General features: G+C 36.9%; 1 protein-coding gene across 29 annotated transcripts in view; it reads right to left on the bottom strand.

Annotated features, from left to right (window-relative positions):
- Nucleotides 1–19,536, bottom strand: part of DTNA (dystrobrevin alpha) — a 237,063-nt gene that overhangs the window by 11,722 nt on the left and 205,805 nt on the right. For 21 of the 29 annotated variants that reach the window (XM_039333476.1, XM_039333478.1, XM_039333477.1 and 18 more), the window contains 5 exons: nucleotides 16,007–16,094; nucleotides 7,755–7,861; nucleotides 6,867–6,980; nucleotides 6,106–6,202; nucleotides 4,884–4,904 (listed from right to left, as the gene is read on the bottom strand). In XM_039333476.1, coding sequence (XP_039189410.1) covers nucleotides 4,884–4,904; nucleotides 6,106–6,202; nucleotides 6,867–6,980; nucleotides 7,755–7,861; nucleotides 16,007–16,094 — 427 coding nt within the window. Of the gene's footprint in view, nucleotides 1–4,883; nucleotides 4,905–6,105; nucleotides 6,203–6,866; nucleotides 6,981–7,754; nucleotides 7,862–16,006; nucleotides 16,095–19,536 lie in introns of those variants that run through there. The other 8 variants (XM_039333484.1, XM_039333503.1, XM_039333494.1 and 5 more) reach the window with 2 other exon arrangements.

Consider the following 19,536-nt stretch of genomic DNA (forward strand, 5'->3'; position numbering starts at 1 on the left):
AGAATAACTTGGTCCAAACTTCCCAAGTAAGAGGAAGGTAAAAAAAAAAAAAAAAAAAAAAAAGGCAAATGTAGTAAGAAAAAAGTAAAGTTGTGTCACAAGGATGTTTTTATTACTTTCCATGGAACCGAATGTTTCTATGTCATCAATGGTCCCATATCTTATGTTTGTGGGAATGGAAATTAAGTTTGGAGTCTCTGACCTTTGAACTAAAAAGCAGGCAATGCTCTATTCCAGGTATCCTACTCCATACAGATGGGAGATTTTCTGGGATATACAGGACAGAAGTCAGAATCCAGTCTAGAAACTGCCATTACCCTCTAACCCTAACCCCTAATACTTTTTAATTTAGTTTCATCAAATTCACATAACTATTACTTGTTTCCTTATCATGCAGACACATTTAATGAACCTTATTCATATTATATGTAGGCAATGTAGTCAGATATATGTTTACATTTACTAAGAAAATGTCTCTCCCACCCATTCTCAATACATTTTTTTAAAATTTATTTATTTATTTATTTGGCATATGGCATTCTTAATACAAAATATGGTTAAGTGTTTTTTGTCTTTGGTATATAGCTCCCTCTGCTGGAACCTAGGATAACTCATAATACAGAATTTTGTAGTCAGTAATCTACACAAAATAACTTTTAATAACTCTGAAATGCTTAAGGACATCATTTTACAAATACAGGAAATAATAATATACCATTTTTCTATTATTATTATGTTTTGTTGCACAGTCTATGTAATTGACTGCAATGAACCATAATAACTGAAAACTGATTTGTTAATTGGAAGAACAAACCAATGCATAGCCAATACTTGAAGGATATACGTAGATTATAGAAGGAAAAGCTGATTTAAAAAATCCCAGGTGGATTGATCAGGAATGTTAAAGAAAAAAACTGAAAGCTTTATTTTAGCAGCTCAAAAACAAGCTTTGCCAACTAATTGCATGAACATGCAACAAACAAAAGCAAATGTGGCTTTTGTAGTAAAAAGGGTGATGTCAACTTTAGAAATGAGCATGGTTGAGCCATTTCTCATTTGACGTTGCCACATAGAACGAGGAAGGGGGGTTGCCCAGATGCTTTGCTAATCAAAACAATCTTTTTGTAGGCTGCTTCCAAGACTAGAGATGGGGCATTTCATAAAAAGCCCACCAAATAAATATATTGGGGAACGTAGTTGCTTACATAGCTTTTGTGGGTGGGACATTTAACTTTGTATTGGGGAAATGTTGCTTGTGTATCCAGACTTGGTTTCACTTTTGATGTACCAATACTTTCTAAGTAATAAACATGTTCTTTGAGGAATATGCAAGCCTCAGAGTTCTGCTTTATTCATCTCTGTCTATCGGAAACATGACAGGTGAAACAACTGACCATTTGATTACTGCTGCAGCAAAATTTCACAGACTACAAGTAATGTCATGACTGGATTGCCAGAATTATTCACTGGAAACTTTGCTAGAGGTTTGGATTTGAATGTAATAGAAACTTCTGGGGTCATCAAATTGAAACACTTTTGGAAAATGAGTGGCTTAAGATTTTATGGAACTTTAAGAGCTAAACAAATAGGCATCTTGTTCATAGCATGCCTAATATAACAATTACTAAAAAAAGAAAGTATAGTTCATCAAAGTTGCTATTCCAGGTAATGCTAGCTAGGATTGAGAGAAAACAATTGAAAAAAATATGAAATATTGGGACTTGTAAATCAAAGTTGAACACTTATGGAAAAAGAAATCTGTTGTTATATCAATCATGATTGAAGCCTGCAAAGTTGCACCAAAAGGACTTCCTCAATATATGGAAATACTAAGCATCCCTCAAAAAACTCCACCCTGGTTAGGACTTGAATTATTAAGTTTCCACCAGTGTGAATCTAACTGTAGATTACCCCTACATAATAATATCATACACCATGTAAATGTATTAACACATAATTTACATATCAAGTTTTATACATAGTTTATATATACCATATAATATATTGATACATAATATAGTGATACATAATATATAGCATCTATAATATTATAAATGTTTGTCCTCTAAAACAGGGCTTTTCAACCAGTAGTACGGGTACCACCTTTGGTACATTGGCACCTGGCAGGTGGTACGCAAGCACCCTAGAAAAATGGTAGTGGGGGAGGGGAATAAGCTGAACCTGTGGCAGCACTGCACAAGCCTGAGTGAGAGATGGCTGGAGCTGCAGGGCTGTCAGGGCTCAGTGGAAGCGCCAGGATCAGAGCCAGGCTCCAGCTGGAGCTCGGCACTGATCTTGGCACTTCTGCTGAGCCCAGAAGAAGTGCCAGTCAGCTGGAATGTTGCAGCATCTCCAGGGTCTTGTGATTTACATTCAGATGCTTGGCAACGGATTCATATTTATGACGGTCACAGTGTCCCAGGGTTATGTGAAGTGACCAAAGTCTGCTGCAATCACCTAGCAGACGGGGGAAATAAAAACCAAACACCCGCCCCAACTCCCACGGCTAATCCTCAACAGAAATACTCACAACAATGAAACCTCAGACAGGAGGAAGAGCACCACCGGGCGGGCCGGCAGGTGTCTTGCTTGGCTGTGGCTTGGGGGGCACTTTTCAGTGCTATTGTAACTTCGAACAGTCACTAAGCAAACTGTTGTAAGTTGAGGACTACCTGTACTTTATCACTTTTTTCCTTTTTTTTTGGTCATCAAGTTTTTGACACCTTGCTAGGCGACTGGTGGTACTCGGATATTACCATATCCTAAAAGTGGTACAAAGGGTGAAAAGGTTGAAAAGCCCTGCTCTAAAAGAGTATGCAAATAGGGATAAAAACAGATGTTTATCATAATATTTGTAACTGACATAAAGCCCTCTTACAGTTAATTTTTTTCACATACTTTTGTGAAATAATATCACAGTGCTTGCAAAGAGGCAGGTTTAAAGACAGAGAGAAGAGAGTATTGCAATTGACTAGATACAACTAAAGAAATGAATGCACTTCATATCTGTGAAAGTGATGCTGCAGTTGCAGTCTTGGAGGGATTCAGATTTCCCAACCATCAGGATCACTGGAGGAGAATGCTAAGATATGTAATGTCAACCCATCCAGAATCAAGACTGGGGAAAGCTGCTATGAAAGTAATACATACACAAACAACTCTGCAATATTGAAATTCACATATAAATGGAACACCATTCATTTACCATTTGATTTCTGCCACTAATAGTTATACGTAAGATGTACTCAGAGCAAATTATAGTAAAACGTTGCTAATATTTGTTCTTATATGGATCTAAGTGAAATAATGAGTGGGTTAGCTTTATTCTTCCTGTAAGAGGATATTATATACTTTTTCTTCCAGTTCTACTTCTTCTGATTGGCTGGATGTTTATTATGGTTAGCTCCTTGGATATTTTTATGAAAGAAGATATAGATAATTTAAACCAAAGAAAATAAAAACAAAGTGTTGTCAGCTACATCATTACTGAATCTATATGAATTGATATCATTGTCATGATATGATCCACAATAAGCAGGAGTTACACCTTAAAGGACAAACCCCTCTTAAGATATCAACGATGGAGTTGATACTGGACTAGCTAGTTAAAATATACAAGATCGTTAAGAAAGGGAGATTCAGGGAATTTCCCATGTTCCTTGAACACAATTTTTGAGCTTGAAAATACTACGGAGTGCAAAATACCTCAGTATAGCAACTGAATCATTCTGTGTTTAAATTAAAAAGATTTCAAGATGCTCTATAATTATTGCTGCATCCTTAAACAGAATATATTGAAGAAAGTAAAACAGTATCAAACTGACCTTAATACTTCATATGTTTATGAAACTGATTCTATTTTTCCCAATTCTTTTACTCCCAAAAAACTTCAACAATGCAATTATTTTACACTTTTTGTCACACTAAGCATTAACAAGGGTTCTTTGTCCAAAATACATCCTGCCAAAATTTAATAAGAAGCAGATATTGACATAGCAGTTACTCAGTGCTACTACTTTGTCTTTTGTCAGTGAGCGACTATGTCTTCAATTGCACTGAACTGAAAATCAAAGTTCAGTTTTGTTATCATGGGAAACTTCTCACAGTACCTCTTGACCAATTATTGTGTTACAGTTTAGTAAACCCATGGAGTTAGTTATTTGCTGAAATTAATATATTTACAAAAAGCATGCAAATGCAGCAGTACATTTTGTGTACCCTTTATAAATCTATGTTTGATTTTTTTCTTGAATTATTAACCTGCATGCATTCTTGGAAAAGAAGAATATAAACTGAATGTTAGACTAGACTAGCTCTTATTGACTTACTTTTTAGAAGTTATTACAAGGGATTTATCTGGAGAAATAAAATCAAGCACACCAAGTATATTTATTAGCAGCCTGAGTATTCCTGCACTATAAAATTCATATACTACTATGGTTTGTATTGCACAGGGTTATTATTGTTTAATGACAAAGTGCTTTTAAGTCAGTAGAAGGCCATGCAGATCTCTTACATTTTTAGTGACATCTCAATAAAACTATCTCATAATTAGATGATTGAATGAAGTACTTTAATTCACTCTTGGGATTCAAATATGTGAACAACTGGTTCTCTGTGTGGAGGCCGCTACCGGAAGTCCAATCTCTCCATTTTGTTGCCTGGGCAACAAAAAATTAGCTACCGGTTCTGCCGAAGTGGTGCAAACCGGCTGAATCCCACCATTGCTTTAATTCCTTAGATAAATGGTTAAAGGCATGCAAGGTAGTGTTGTTTAATTGACCACAGCAGTATACACATTTTATGTATGTGTATTTACAGCACATCTGGATCACAAGAACATTCCCTATGAGTTAGTGACATTGACAGGCTAAATAACTTACTCCCTGCTTCAATTCTTCTTCCTAAAGAAAAATGGGATGATCATGAATTAGATGAATCTAACTTTAGAAAATAAAATAAAAGAGAAGTAAATTGCAGTGCAACAAAACATAATTGCTATTGCCAGCAACAGTGTGCAACTATCACAATTTTGGGAGGAGGTAGCAACATAAATATTAATAGAAGAGAATAATAAATATTAGCAATGCCTTCAAGCCCTGTTGATAAAGTTGTTAAATATTCGAGTCATATTACTTTAAGGGAGACAAGTTGGGAGTTGCATGTTTAGGGCATAACATAAAGCTATTAGCCAGGGCAGTGCCTTTTCTTCATCTCCTTTAGTCTCTATTATTCCTCTCTTTAACTTTTAATCTCTTTAATCATTTCTTTCTTACTTAGCAGACTCCAAAGGAAGGGACAGATTTTTCCTGTTAGTGTGGGCTGATTCCTTGTAAACAGCTCTGGAGACTAGGCTGGAGTGTTTAGGTTGTGCACTTCTATTCTTCAAATACCTGCTTGACTACTTTTGGAACCAGTCTTCCATATTCAGTGTTTATGCCCTAGTAACATTTATGCTTTCAAATTAATTTTTCTGAAAATTCAATGCCCAAAGAAAATTTACTTTTAATGTTAACACTGAGAGACAGAATGAATATAAGATGCAGGAAAACTGCCTAATAGTCATTTCACTGAACAATTGCTGTGATTTTATTCTGAGAATACCAGGATCAATCCCCCCTCATCTTCACAGTTTATCTCTAATAGGTCAAGCAAGGTTCTTGCAGTTTAAGACAAGTCTAAAATTTTATATTTTCACAGAATTCCAAACAATTACACTTGGCTACTTCCTCAACTTATTTTCTTCTCAGAAGCATTAATACTTTTATATTAATCATTCTTCAGATTACTTGTGCTTAAGAGTTTGTCAAAATTAGATCCCTACAGCACTTAGTATCTTCAAGGAGTGAGGAGGTAATTCTTGATTTACAGAAAAAGATAAATAACCTCAGTTCAGACTGTTTCATGTGATTTTAATTTAGAGAACAAAAGCAAATGATTGCTGTAGGAACTGAGAAACTTATCTGACCACCAACATCTCTACCTATCTGTAGAATGGGTAGAATGAAAATGATGATACCATAATAACATTGTACTGCCTTCCTTTTTTATTGCAATTTTATCTATTTTATCTATTTTGCTTAATAGAGTGCTGGAACATTTTACCTTGAGTAGTTTCATGAGGCCTTCTAACTGAACCATGAGTTCTCTTCGGCTTTCCTGAAGAGCTGACATCCTCTGTTCCAACTCGTCTTTCCTCTGTCTAAACAATAAGCACTGAAGATGAAAGCAGTGCATTTGTTGCAACTGAGGTATAGGACAATCTGAATATAAGAAATGCAGTTCATTTCCTAAGTTCTCCCAAACTTAGATGTGAACTGGGGAGAACAAAAGCAATAATTCTCTATTCATAAACATGTCAGCATGCTTTACTTTTACTACTTCTCTCACAGTATAGAATGCCTTAGGAGTCTTGGTTAATTTTATCTACACAAAAATAACTCTGCAAGATGGAGTTGATGCAAAGTCATTTAGGGAGCAAGAACTCAAACTTGTGTCTCCCTAGACTAAGTCTAATGTTTTAGTCATAATATGTAGTCTATGTCCATTCTACACTGGATGTTAAACTATGCATATTTCTTTTGGCTCTTTGAACAGAATAATTGGTTTTATTCAACCTTGGATGATAAAGTAAGGATAACTCCTGTTTGTATTCAAAATGTTAAGGAAAGTAGCCTTATAAAGGGATGTGTACTTTCACTGGAATGTTGAAATAATGAATATTCTCTCTTGTAAGTTTAAAAATGGACACAGTAATTATTTCTTTTTCAAAATAGATAGTCTTACATGGAATTGAACAAAACAGACAAGAGGTATTACACTAAATATGACATATCTACCTTCCCACATCTCTTTCGCATATTTACCTCAGGAGGCGAAGTTCTGCCAGGAGCGTAGGGTTTTGTGCTGCCTTCTCTGGGGTGGTCTGAGATGCCTGCTCATGTTCAAGCCGTAGTCTGTGAATCTCTTGTAAGATTTCTCTGGCATAGGAAGAGAGATAATAAAAAACAGTGATAAGTATGTTTCTTTTTTCTATGAGCAAAGTTTTTTTAACACAGAACATTGCAAATAATGTCAACTAATTTGAGATATTTATGGATAATCTTCTGAATCTTAATGAGAAAATCACAGTACTCTGATAAGCTTTAAAATGTTTAAGGCTGCTCTTCTGACAACTAGCCCTTTGCCCTCCATTCGGGAACTCTTCAAAAATTGCCACAGATGTAATTCAAAAAATTGCTGCCCGAGACAAACACTGCAAAAATTGGTCAGGACTACGGCTATCAATCACCAGCACACCCATTAGAATGACTGAGAATTCTCTCTAGTCATCTTATAAGTCTGGAAATATTAAATATTATCAGGATAAAAATGGCTGGCTTCATGGTTTCTAAATTAGTGCCTTAACCACTATATGAAACTGGTTATATCGTAATATCAGCATATTATTTCTCCTTCAACCCTGCTATTTTCTTTCTTTCTCTCACTTCTTACTAAATCATGTGTTTCCTGAAGAAAAGAACTAGCAGATTTCTGCCATAACAATCTTAAATGTATATTTTAAAATATTAACATTAACAATGTCATGACAAAGAAAAGAAGTAAACTTTTCTGTATGATGATCACCCGTAATATATCTATGGTGTTTTCTTATAAGCAATGTTGTGAATTTTGCCTTGTTACCAACTACTGTATATATGCAATATGTTTTATCCACACATATATTTGGCTTAATGTAGGTTTCGGGATTTTACCTGTTCTTATTTTCAAGTTCTGCAATAAGCTGTCGTTGTTGCTTATTTGCATCAATAGAGAATGAAATATCTGGAGCACCTCTTTGTTGTGGTTGCTGTTGTGGCTGCTGTAAAACAAACTGAACATGTTACTACATATATATGTAAACGAATATTATTTAAAGGAAGTAAACAATAGTTTTGTCCCTTAGTATATCTAAGTATACTGTACATAAGCGTAATGTCATACCTAAGTCCCTGGTTTCAAAATTCACTTTAGCTGAGATTTCACATTATATATTTGACAAATATATAATTTATCTCATTTCACCTCTATGGTAACATAGATGATAATAACTTTGCATCTAATTTACAGTATAACTGTTAGGACTGGGAAATTTTAATAGAAATCTTACCCATCTAGAGTAAGGGTCTGCGTGAGGAGTCTTTTATTTTATAAGGCAGCAAAATGGCAGACAGATAGTAAACTTAAAACACAACAGACAATACTCTGCTTTAAGCTATAATCCTAGACCCATTGTAAGTGGATATAACAGGCACATCCAACCAGAAAAATTTCTGGAGGTCTCTGGATTATAACCTAAACTCTTTTTTTACTAGTAAGAAAGCCCAGGAGGGTCTGTTGACTAAATTCCTGGCCAAATAAAACTCCTTCCTCTTGAGAGTAAATGGTCAAGAAGGAGAGTGCTAGAGTGGCTGGAAATGGTATGAGGAAAAAGAAGGTGGCAACAGCAAATATAAGTTAAAGCAACCTCTGCTGACTTGGTTGGGTAGGGCAGGTAAATGGAGATTCTTATAGTTTCATTAAACTCAAGGGAATATACTTTTGAGGAGAAAATTTATATGACTGTGATTATTTAATGGGATAGTGAAACAATGTGACAGGAACCAAAAGGTATAATCTCATGGTCTTAAAAAATAGCTCTGGGATTTTTCTTTCTGACCAACAAATCTCAACAGAAAAATAAGAATTAGCAAATAATTTTAGATCTCCTAGTGCCAGGCACCTAGCTATTATTTTAAGTCACTAGAACAGACAGAAATCACTAATACTTTTTGCAATGTCCCTAAAATTATTAACATGATATACTCTATTCTGGATTCAGCTCTAATCATAGAACACAGCTTTTTTTCCAGACTTGCATGGAATGGGCTATATGTGGAATTTTAACCTATTGGCATATTACCCTGTAAGAGAGTTCAAGTTGAATCTCTGATTCTGAGAAAAAATATGGGAAAAGCACTCATTGATACAACCAATCCCTCTGGTCCAGGAGAAGTAGAAATTAATCGTCAAGTTTATTTGTGGCCTATATAAATTATTTCAACAAGTTTCTCTTTACCTTAGCTAGTTATATTGTTTTCACATTTGTTTATTGGATTGAAAACATTTGCTGGTAACTTCCCAAGAAGATTTTGGTATCTATATCCTGCTCTTTGAAAAATTTCCATATTTTGACAGAATATTACTCACTTCATAGTACCAACAGTAGCAAGGGGAATCTAAATAAACATTGAATTATTAGGCCCTCATCCTGTAGATAGTGATCAACTGGCAAGTGTATGAGTTAGATGCTGATTCTCAAATCTGAGTATCTGCAATATTTAAACTGCCACTCCCAATTGGTGGCCACCATTCTGAGGACATCTAAGAAGAATAATGAAGGAGTCCCTGTTAATTATCAGTAGAATTGGCACAGCCAAGCTATCTCAGGATATAAGTAGGTTTAAGTAGAAGAGTAAGGTGACAGCATTATAGAGGATTAGCAGTATCAACAACACCATGAAAAAGATGGAAGTAGACAATGCCTTTTGGACACACTGATTCACTGCACTGTTAGCAGGACATCTACATTAGTCTTTAAGCAATCTAATCTTCATCAAGTAAGTCATACTCAACTTTCAAGAATTCCCTGTCGTAGCTGGAGAAGAGTTTGTACTGCTTGAAAAAAAACAGTACAATAGGGCAAAATGGTTAAGACATTACAGTATTTATGAAAACTGTGTTTAGTTTTCCATCAGCTGTGCTTTATCCAGTCCCATCTCTGCCTTAAGAAAATTGGTATCCAATTCATCCCTAAATCTCACAGACTAACAACCAACAGCCATTCTAAATCAGAAACTCTCTAAGACTTTCAAGAATTCTGACCTAACAGAGCATCCTTATCAGAAGCAACATCCGTGTATCAGACCCTCGTGGCTTGTTAAAGGGCATTGGGGCATTAAAGGGTTTTTTTTCCTCTAGGTCACTGGGGCTGTTTTCATATGTTATAAGTGGCATCAGGTGTGATATATTCTTAATTTTATTTGGCCATTTTGTTGTTGCTTTTTAACTGGATGTTAGGTTCCAAAGTCACAAAGTGAATAGGTAGCTACCGTATATAAATAGAACAAGAAAATGGACAGTCTGAATTAAACCCTTCCTTGTCACATTGCCAATGTCATATTAAGTTGGTGGTTCTCTGCTACTCTTTTATTCCACTGATATGATTAATTTAAGTATAGCATTATATCTCTGCATCATGGGTATCAGCCTAGAATGAATCAAGAACTGGGAATCAAGAGGAACCTAAACTCTTAAATAGTTAATTCAGAAAATTAAGAATTAAGAAGCAAGAAGAGAAACACAACCTATGCCAAAGAAGTCAAGTAGACTTTATTAGGTCATGTTCAGTTAGAATATGTTTGTCTTTCTGGCCAGTACAATCCAATTGCTAAGTAATTAAAAATTATTTTCTATGATACTGTCAGTTGCCAGTTGCACAGTTAACATTTTACTGAGAGCAAATTATGCCTAGTAAATATTTCTTCTGCTGTTGAGGGGGAGGAAAAGAACAACAACAATTACCAGAAGCAGTTTTCTAGCTTTTTCCCTCAAAGAACAACAATTTGGGGAAAATCTCTCATCGATGGGGTACAAAGTTATTGCAGCTGCCTTAGGAATATCTTGTACTATAATTTATTCAGTGATCTGTGGCCTCTTTTGATATTCTAGGCCTGAAATGTTAAGAAATAGCATCTTGACTCCTTATATAATATAATGCTTCTAATAAGAAAGCACAGGCAATGAGGTACACAATGATGTAGCTGTTCATAGTAACCTACACAAACATTCCACCATCCTAAAAAGATTCAAAAGTATCACGAAAAATGAAAGAAATTAATTAAATCTGAGGAAATGATCAGAAGCCTCTTTGAGAATTAAAATAAGTTTTTAGAAATTAGAAAACAAATTTCACTATAGTATTAGGCAATCATCCATTGCCTAATGTCATCCAATAATTTCTATTTTTCAATGAGTAGCTATATAATCAAGAACTTGCTTGTTACAAGAATTTATTCTGCACATTGCAAGGCTGACTACATAATGTTCTTTGTTTACCTGAAGTACAATGTATATTACATTGATTCAAGGCTTTCCAAACCAACTCAAAACATAAACATCGAAGTACAGATCATTTTTCTGAGGCACAGAAAAACTAAGATATCTTCAATATGTACCAAAGAAATTTCAAAGCACACAAGGGTAAAAGAAGAAGAAAGGCCACCTGCTAGTGAAGGCTCTTTTGCCCTAAGGATACATTGCTGGGTGAGCTTCTCCCTTTGTTGTCCCTGCAATATCAAATCTCCAAAGCTCTTAGTTTAGTACTTAGAAATTGCATCTGCATCAATGGGCACCTCCCAAAGCTACCATTTGATTTTTCTTTAAGATGAGAAGTCTATTTTCTAATACTACAAAGAAATTAAGTGAATGAAGCTTGGTATTCTCTCAAAGTCTTGAAAAAAAGAAAGAAGCAAAGACAAATAATCTCAAAAGCCCAGCTTTAGCAACACTAAAAACTGTGTACAAAGCAAGAAGCCAGATTTTTTTTAATCTCACAGAAGACTTTTAATAGAACAATTTGCTTTCTTCTTTAGAATTTGCTAGCTCTTATTAATATTGTTATTGGTACTAATAATTGTCATTTGTTTGTTTTACATATAAATTCATATCCTGCTTTTAAGAACAAAAATAAAATTTGAAAAGCAATGCTAAAACAACAAAACACTGAATAATGAAATAGCATAACTTAAACGCTTAAAAATAAACAGTGATAAGACACTGAAGGACCTAAATACTTTCCACAAACAGAAATTGAGAATGTGAAGTTTGAGGGACTTCCATCTACAAATATACTACAATAGTAGGTATTGTTAATTTGGTAACCATACAACCAGAAGGTGGTTACTTTAGGACACCGGGGACTAGTACTGTAGCATACACAATTCTAACTCCTAAAAGTGAAAACAGATATTTCAGGAGGAATACATAAAAGACTGCCAGGGTTGCACCTCATCAAGTATCCACTATCTGAGTCAATTCTCTCAGTTGCCTAATGGTAGGGCAGATGCTTTATACCAATTTTTCTTTAACTATATTTAGGTTCATTAGATGCAAAACAAGCATATCCAAGGAAAAAGGAGAAAGGCAACTTTAGAGTAAGATGTGCCAGACTGCAAATACAAAAAAAGTTTTCATTTCAATATATATATGTTTGTGTGTGTGTATATATATATATATATATATATATATATATATATATATATATATATATATATATATATATATATGTAGGTCTTTGGTTGTTCGGGTTTTCTCCCGCGTAAAATTGGAAGTGTCTTGGCGACGTTTCGACGAAGTCCCATTCGTCATCTTCAGGCTGGTGTTTTCAGCTTCGTGCTTCGAGCAGCAATGTGTGGTCTTAGCTGTTTCTTCCTTTTAACTGCCAGTGGGGGTATGAACTGATTGGGTGGGAGCTTGGCTGTGTTCTGATTGGGTGGAGGTGTGTTCTGATTGGTTAGGGGCTTGGCTGTGCTCTGATTGGCTGGGGGGGTTGGCTGTGCTCTGATTGGCTGGGGGAGTGTTCTGTTTGGTTGTGCTCAGGTTAGTCTGAGTTGCAGAGGGGTTTAAGATTTTGGGCTGCCTTGCTATTTTTTGGCTTCGCGTTCGTGGTCGTGCCTCCTCTTCATGGAGGGTGTCAGTTTGCTTCATGTATGGATTGGAGGAGTTTAAAGTGGCTAATGATGCAGCTGTGGTCTGGCTTCTGGTTTGTGGTCGTGCCTCATCATCGGTGTGGCTTTGGGTTTGTTTTCTGCGTGGATGTGTGGTGGTGACATCCTGTGTGGTTTTTGTGAGTGTGGGTCTGGTATCATTTTTTGTGTTAGGGAGTCGTTTGTCAATAAGGGCGGGTTTCCAAATGGCTGGTAGGCGGGAGGTATCATCTCGCTTGTTCATGCTGTGTGGGCGTTTTTCTATCTCGATGGCTTCTCTGATTATTCTGTTATTAAAATGTTCACTTTTGGCAATGGTTCTGGTATTTTTAAAGTCAATTTCATGTCCTGTGGCTTTAAGGTGTTGGACCAGGGAAGATGTTGGTTCCTCTTTTTTGACTGAGTTCTTATGTTCTTCAATGCGTGCACTTATTCTTCTGTTGGTTTGTCCGATGTATGTGGTGGGACAAGTGGTGCATGGGATTTCGTATACTCCTTGATTTTCTAATTCAATTTTATCTTTGGGGTTTCTAAGGATGGTGGATATTTTTCTGTTTGTGCAGAATGCTGTTTTGATGTTGTGTTTATGAAGGATCTTTGCCGTTTTCTTGTTCTTTGTCTTGGATTTTAATGGGGGTTTCTTTTTGGATTAGGTTTGTAATCTTATTTCTATGGAATCCATTGGATGTTAGTACATTGGATGAGAGTGTGTAGTTCGGTTTTAGGTGTTGTTCGTCAGCTAAGCGTTTTGTTCTGGAGATGAGTGTCTTGGCTACAGAGTTGATCTGTGCTGGGTGGTGGTGTGAGAGAGCGTGCAGATAGCGGTTTGTGTGTGTTTTCTTCTGGTAGATGGTGTGTCCTAGGGAGCCATTGGATTTCTTGTAGACTAAGACATCCAGGAAGGGAAGTTGGTTGTTAGCTTCTGTTTCCATGGTGAACTGTATTTTGGGGTGTAGGCTGTTGAGGTGTGTGAGGAAGTTGTCCAGTTTTTCTTTCCCATGTGGCCAGATTATGAAGGTGTCGTCTACGTATCTGAGCCAGAGTTTGGGTTTGTGATCCGATTTTTCTAGAGCTTGGGTTTCAAAGTGTTCCATGTAGAGGTTGGCAATGACAGGTGAGAGGGGTGATCCCATGGGTGCTCCTTCTGTTTGTTTGTATTTTTGTCCATTATAGATGAAGTATGTGTTGGATAGGCAGTGGTTGGTCAGATCTAAGATGTGTTTGGGGGGGTTATATTTGTTTTGAATAGCTGTCAAGGCTTCTTTGATAGGCACTTGGGTGAAGAGGGATATGACATCGAAGCTCACTAGTAGGTCGCTGGGCTGTAAGTTTTGTTTCTTTATGATCTCTATAAACTGGAATGAGTTTTTTACGTGTGAGGTGATGGATTCTGCATAGGGCTGTAGTTGTTGTTTGGCGAGAAATTTGGCTAGGTTTTGTAGAGGTGAGCCTATGGAGCTGACTATAGGTCTGAGTGGGGTTCCTTCTTTGTGTATCTTGGGGAGACCATAGAGTTTGGGGCATCTGGATGATTTCTCTCTGGGAATGATTCTTTGCTGGATCTCTTCGCTAATGGGGGAGGCTTTTATTTTGGATCTGGTGGTTTTTTCCAGGTAGGTGGTGGGATCTGTATTTAGGGGTTTGTATGTGGAGTCTTGGAGTAGGTTGGTTAATTTGGTTTGGTAGTCAGATGTGTTCATAACCACCGTGGCGTTGCCCTTGTCTGCTGGTAGGATTATTATGCTGGTGTCTTCTTTCTTTGGTTATTCGGGTTTTCTCCCGCGTAAAATTGGAAGTGTCTTGGCGACGTTTCGACGAAGTCCCATTCGTCATCTTCAGGCTGGTGTTTTCAGCTTCGTGCTTCAAGGAGCAATGAAGCTGAAGCACGAAGCTGAAAACACCAGTCTGAAGATGACGAATGGGACTTTGTCGAAACGTCGCCATGACACTTCCAATTTTACGCGGGAGAAAACCTGAATAACCAAAGACCTACATACAAACACCCGCGAAAACCTCAGAATATATATATATGTATGTATGTATGTATGTAGGTCTTTGGTTGTTCGGGTTTTCTCCCGCGTAAAATTGGAAGTGTCTTGGCGACGTTTCGACGAAGTCCCATTCGTCATCTTCAGGCTGGTGTTTTCAGCTTCGTGCTTTGAGCAGCAATGTGTGGTCTTAGCTGTTTCTTCCTTTTAACTGCCAGTGGGGGTATGAACTGATTGGGTGGGAGCTTGGCTGTGTTCTGATTGGGTGGAGGTGTGTTCTGATTGGTTAGGGGCTTGGCTGTGCTCTGATTGGCTGGGGGGTTGGCTGTGCTCTGATTGGCTGGGGGGTTGGCTGTGCTCTGATTGGCTGGGGGAGTGTTCTGTTTGGTTGTGCTCAGGTTAGTCTGAGTTGCAGAGGGGTTTAAGATTTTGGGCTGCCTTGCTATTTTTTGGCTTCGCGTTCGTGGTCGTGCCTCCTCTTCATGGAGGGTGTCAGTTTGCTTCATGTATGGATTGGAGGGGTTTAAAGTGGCTAATGATGCAGCTGTGGTCTGGCTTCTGGTTTGTGGTCGTGCCTCATCATCGGTGTGGCTTTGGGTTTGTTTTTTGCGTGGATGTGTGGTGGTGACATCCTGTGTGGTTTTTGTGAGTGTGGGTCTGGTATCATTTTTTGTGTTAGGGAGTCGTTTGTCAATAAGGGCGGGTTTCCAAATGGCCAACCCAAAATCTTAAATCCCTCTGCAACTCAGACTAACCTGAGCACAACCAAACAGAACACTCCCCCAGCCAATCAGAGCACAGCCAACCCCCCAGCCAATCAGAGCACAGCCAACCCCCCAGCCAATCAGAGCACAGCCAAGCCCCTAACCAATCAGAACACACCTCCACCCAATCAGAACACAGCCAAGCTCCCACCCAATCAGTTCATACCCCCACTGGCAGTTAAAAGGAAGAAACAGCTAAGACCACACATTGCTGCTCGAAGCACGAAGCTGAAAACACCAGCCTGAAGATGACGAATGGGACTTCGTCGAAACGTCGCCAAGACACTTCCAATTTTACGCGGGAGAAAACCCGAACAACCAAAGACCTACATACAAACACCCGCGAAAACCTCAGAAAACATATATATATATATATATATATATATATATATATATATATATATATATATATATATATATATATATATATATGACTGAAACATCTCTCTCCCTAATTAAAATTACTTACTGATGAAGTAGTCTCTGCTGCCAGTCTTGCTGCATACCGGGCAATCAGTCTATGTTCTTCATCAAGACGGTTCGGGCTGTCAAGTAAACTGTTATAGGAGAAGGGAAAGGAAAAACGAATAATCATTAATATAAAAGTTAAAAGGTCAATGCTCCTTAACCTCTACAGAGAAATGATATCTGTGATGATGATGATAGGGGAGACATGATAGAAGTTAATAAAATCATGCAAAAGATGGGGGAAATGGACATACTATGTTCTTCTATAACCCTGTAACTTTAGATCAAGTGAAATAGTTTGACAGCAATTCAAGAAAACTAAGCAACGTTAGGAGTTCCCAGCTGAAGAAGAGGATACAAATTACTGACTTTAGCAACTTTAGAAAGGGATTAGAAAATTTCATAGTGATTAGATTAACCAAAGGCTACAATCATGCCATCAAAAAGTACCTGCCATAGTCAGAAACAGCATGCCTCTAAAAAAGGAGCTTTTTTGTCAACCCCAATAGGGTTGTCAAAAGTTTTTGAGTGGTTACTGTTGGAAATAGGTTGCTGCATCAAAGGATGCCTACAGGATATGGTTTAAAAATGTCAAGATTGTGGCTGCAATGGTGTGATTGAAGATCCACCTATTTTTATGTGCATCATGTTTGTCTGTCTGATTCTCTCTCTCTCTCTCTCTCTCTCTCTCACACACACACACACACACACACACACACACACTCTGCAGATTCAACTGTATTGTCATGGCCCTCATCTTGACTTTTTTGTGTATACTCCTGGATGACTGAACCATATCAGAATCCAAATGTACAAGTAGTCTTCAACTGACGACCACAATTGAGCCCAACATTTATGATGCTAAGTGAGAAATTTGTTAAGTGAGTTTTGCCCCACTTTACGACTTTTCTCGCCACATTTGTTAAGTGAATCACTGCAGTTCTTAAATTAGCAACCCGATTGTTAAGTGAATCTGGTTTCCCCATTGACTATGCTTGTCAGAAGGTCACAAAAGGGGATCACATGACCCTGGGACACTGCAACCACCAGAAATGTGAGTCAGTTGTCAAGCAGCCAAATGTAAATTACGTGACCATGGGGACACTGCAATGCTCATAAGTGTGCAAAATGGTCATAAGTCAATTTTTTTCAGTGCCGTTGAAACTTTGAATGGTCATTAAATGAACTGTTGTAAGTAGAGGACTACCTGCATTAGGACTTCCCTATTTTTTATTGTTAATTAAATTCCTGACATTATTTTACATTTGTGTTGGTTGAAGCAATGTAAAAGCACTTGACATAAATAAATAAGTAAATAAACACTGCATGTATCGTTATGCCATCCAACACACCCAGGGGGAATCTATTTGGAAAGGCAGTTGTAACTTAGCACTTTTGCCACCGTTGCTAATCTTAAAATAATTCTGTCACTTCTATTTCTCAAAGCAAATATTTTCCCCTCCCCTAGTAAATTTTTAAAATCAAAGCATCTTTGTTTTTCTGAAAATAAAAGCCTAACAATGATAATTTGGATTTAAACGAACTAAAAGATTCATTTCACCCTTTTTACCTTTTTTTCATTCTAGTGTGCCACTGTAGTAAGGACTATGAAAGATAATAACACAGATATTTCTTTGTAACAATGGGAAATATCTTTATTACATTTTAGTTATTTTGCATTAGTTTCAGGCTAATGAGCCTATACCTGTGATGAAGCTTTCATGATATACTAGACAGCCCGTACCCGCTGGGTCATCCTTTCAGATATATTTCCCCATCAAAACAGAGAATGGAAGTCCAAACCTCTACTGCATTCCTGTCATCCAGCTGCAATCTTCTGATTCCCATTGACTTTTTCCCTATAAGCTTCCCAGGCTTCCTCATTGACTTGTGGGAAGGTGTCAGGGAATGTACCATAGTAACATATTTAACATGAACATTTCTGCTCTAAACTTAAGACTAGACAAAGTTACTCAAATAACATTTTCTTAATCTTTTCAATAGCAGGTGCAGCAACACTGAAAATTCTGAATGGAGAACACAGGCTGTGGGATACATTTTGCTCTATAATAAGATATTATTTATCACCTCTCCCCCAAAACACATCTGCCTAAATTGTGTGGGCATGCATACTCATACAGATAATTAACAGATAGATAAAAGAATACAAATAAGGGTTGTGCAGAGTAATTTTTTTAATTCAAAAGCTCCCTAAAAAATAAAAAGAATGTAATAGCGCATTAGGCTGAAAAGGAAGTGCAATTATTCAGTGATGTAGTAATTATACTACATTTTAATCTGATCAGGAAGAAGAATCACAACTTCATTACTGCCAGATATTTCAGGGCAAAAAACCAGTAGCAAACCAAAGATTATCCACATAATTCTTAAAGTTAAAGACTGCTTGATGGAATGATAAAGCAGGAAAAGCTAAATACTGCAACTCCAAATAAAAGTAGTCCATTCCTTGTTTAGTGCCATGACACCTAAACATGTGAATTTATCTTGTTGTCTTTGGTTTGGTGGGAAATTATACAATGCTGCTGTGATATGCACACAACAAAAAAGACACGGTTACAAATGAGTTATTTCTCAACTGATACAATGGTGAGATTACAGAATGGGACTAATTTGCTCTAAATCAGTTCAGATGATTTAGGTCTATTAATGTGTCAAGATATGTTGGGAGGTAAATTACATCCACACTTTAATAAATACAAAGCACTGAGCTCTGAAGTACAATGTAAAAACAACAGCTAAAAGCAAGCTGAAGCAAACTATGTTATTTTTGAAATCATCAGGTTCCCAAATAACCACTTTGCTATATATATTAATAGAATAAAATGAGCAAAGGATCTCCACGCGTTGAAAATCTTAAGATTCTGAGTTCTTATCAGCAATTGCTGGTAAGTAAGATGTAACAGTGGACCAGTGTTTCTCCTGGCATCTTAGAATGATCCAAATATCTTAATGCTTCTCAGTTCATTCAAAAAATACCCACATAATATACAAAATTCTGAACTTCTTGTGCTGTTGATTTCTATGAATATGTATTTCTCATTTCACCCAATAGCATTTCTTTAAGGAAGTCAGTGCATTTTGACTTTACATATTGGACCACAATATGACTTGGAAAAGATAAATAGATGGGTAGATAGATAATATATAGAGATATAGATTAGATATAGATAAGGATATTGATATAGATATAAACAGATGTGTCTGCCTATCTCACTGATTGTTTGCTGGGTTCCAATAGTAGTAGACTCCTAGTGATGTACATATTCAATACAACAATCCAATTAAAAATAATAAATAAAAATATTAGCCCAAAGATCTCAGGGATTATTAGCAATAATTCACATGCAGTTAATTCTTCTGCAAGCAGGCACAAGATAACAATATGTCCCAAAGGCCTGCAAAAAGTAGGTCTTTTTGAAAACTCAGGAACACAAGAGCCAATCTAATAACTGGATGAATTGTGTTCCAGATTTGGGAGCAGCAATTGAAGAAACCTTGCGCCATGGGTCC

The sequence above is a fragment of the Crotalus tigris genome, unplaced genomic scaffold (genome assembly GCF_016545835.1).
Source record: "Crotalus tigris isolate CLP2741 ecotype Arizona unplaced genomic scaffold, ASM1654583v1 scf7180000024506.7606697, whole genome shotgun sequence".
NCBI lineage: Eukaryota > Metazoa > Chordata > Lepidosauria > Squamata > Viperidae > Crotalus > Crotalus tigris.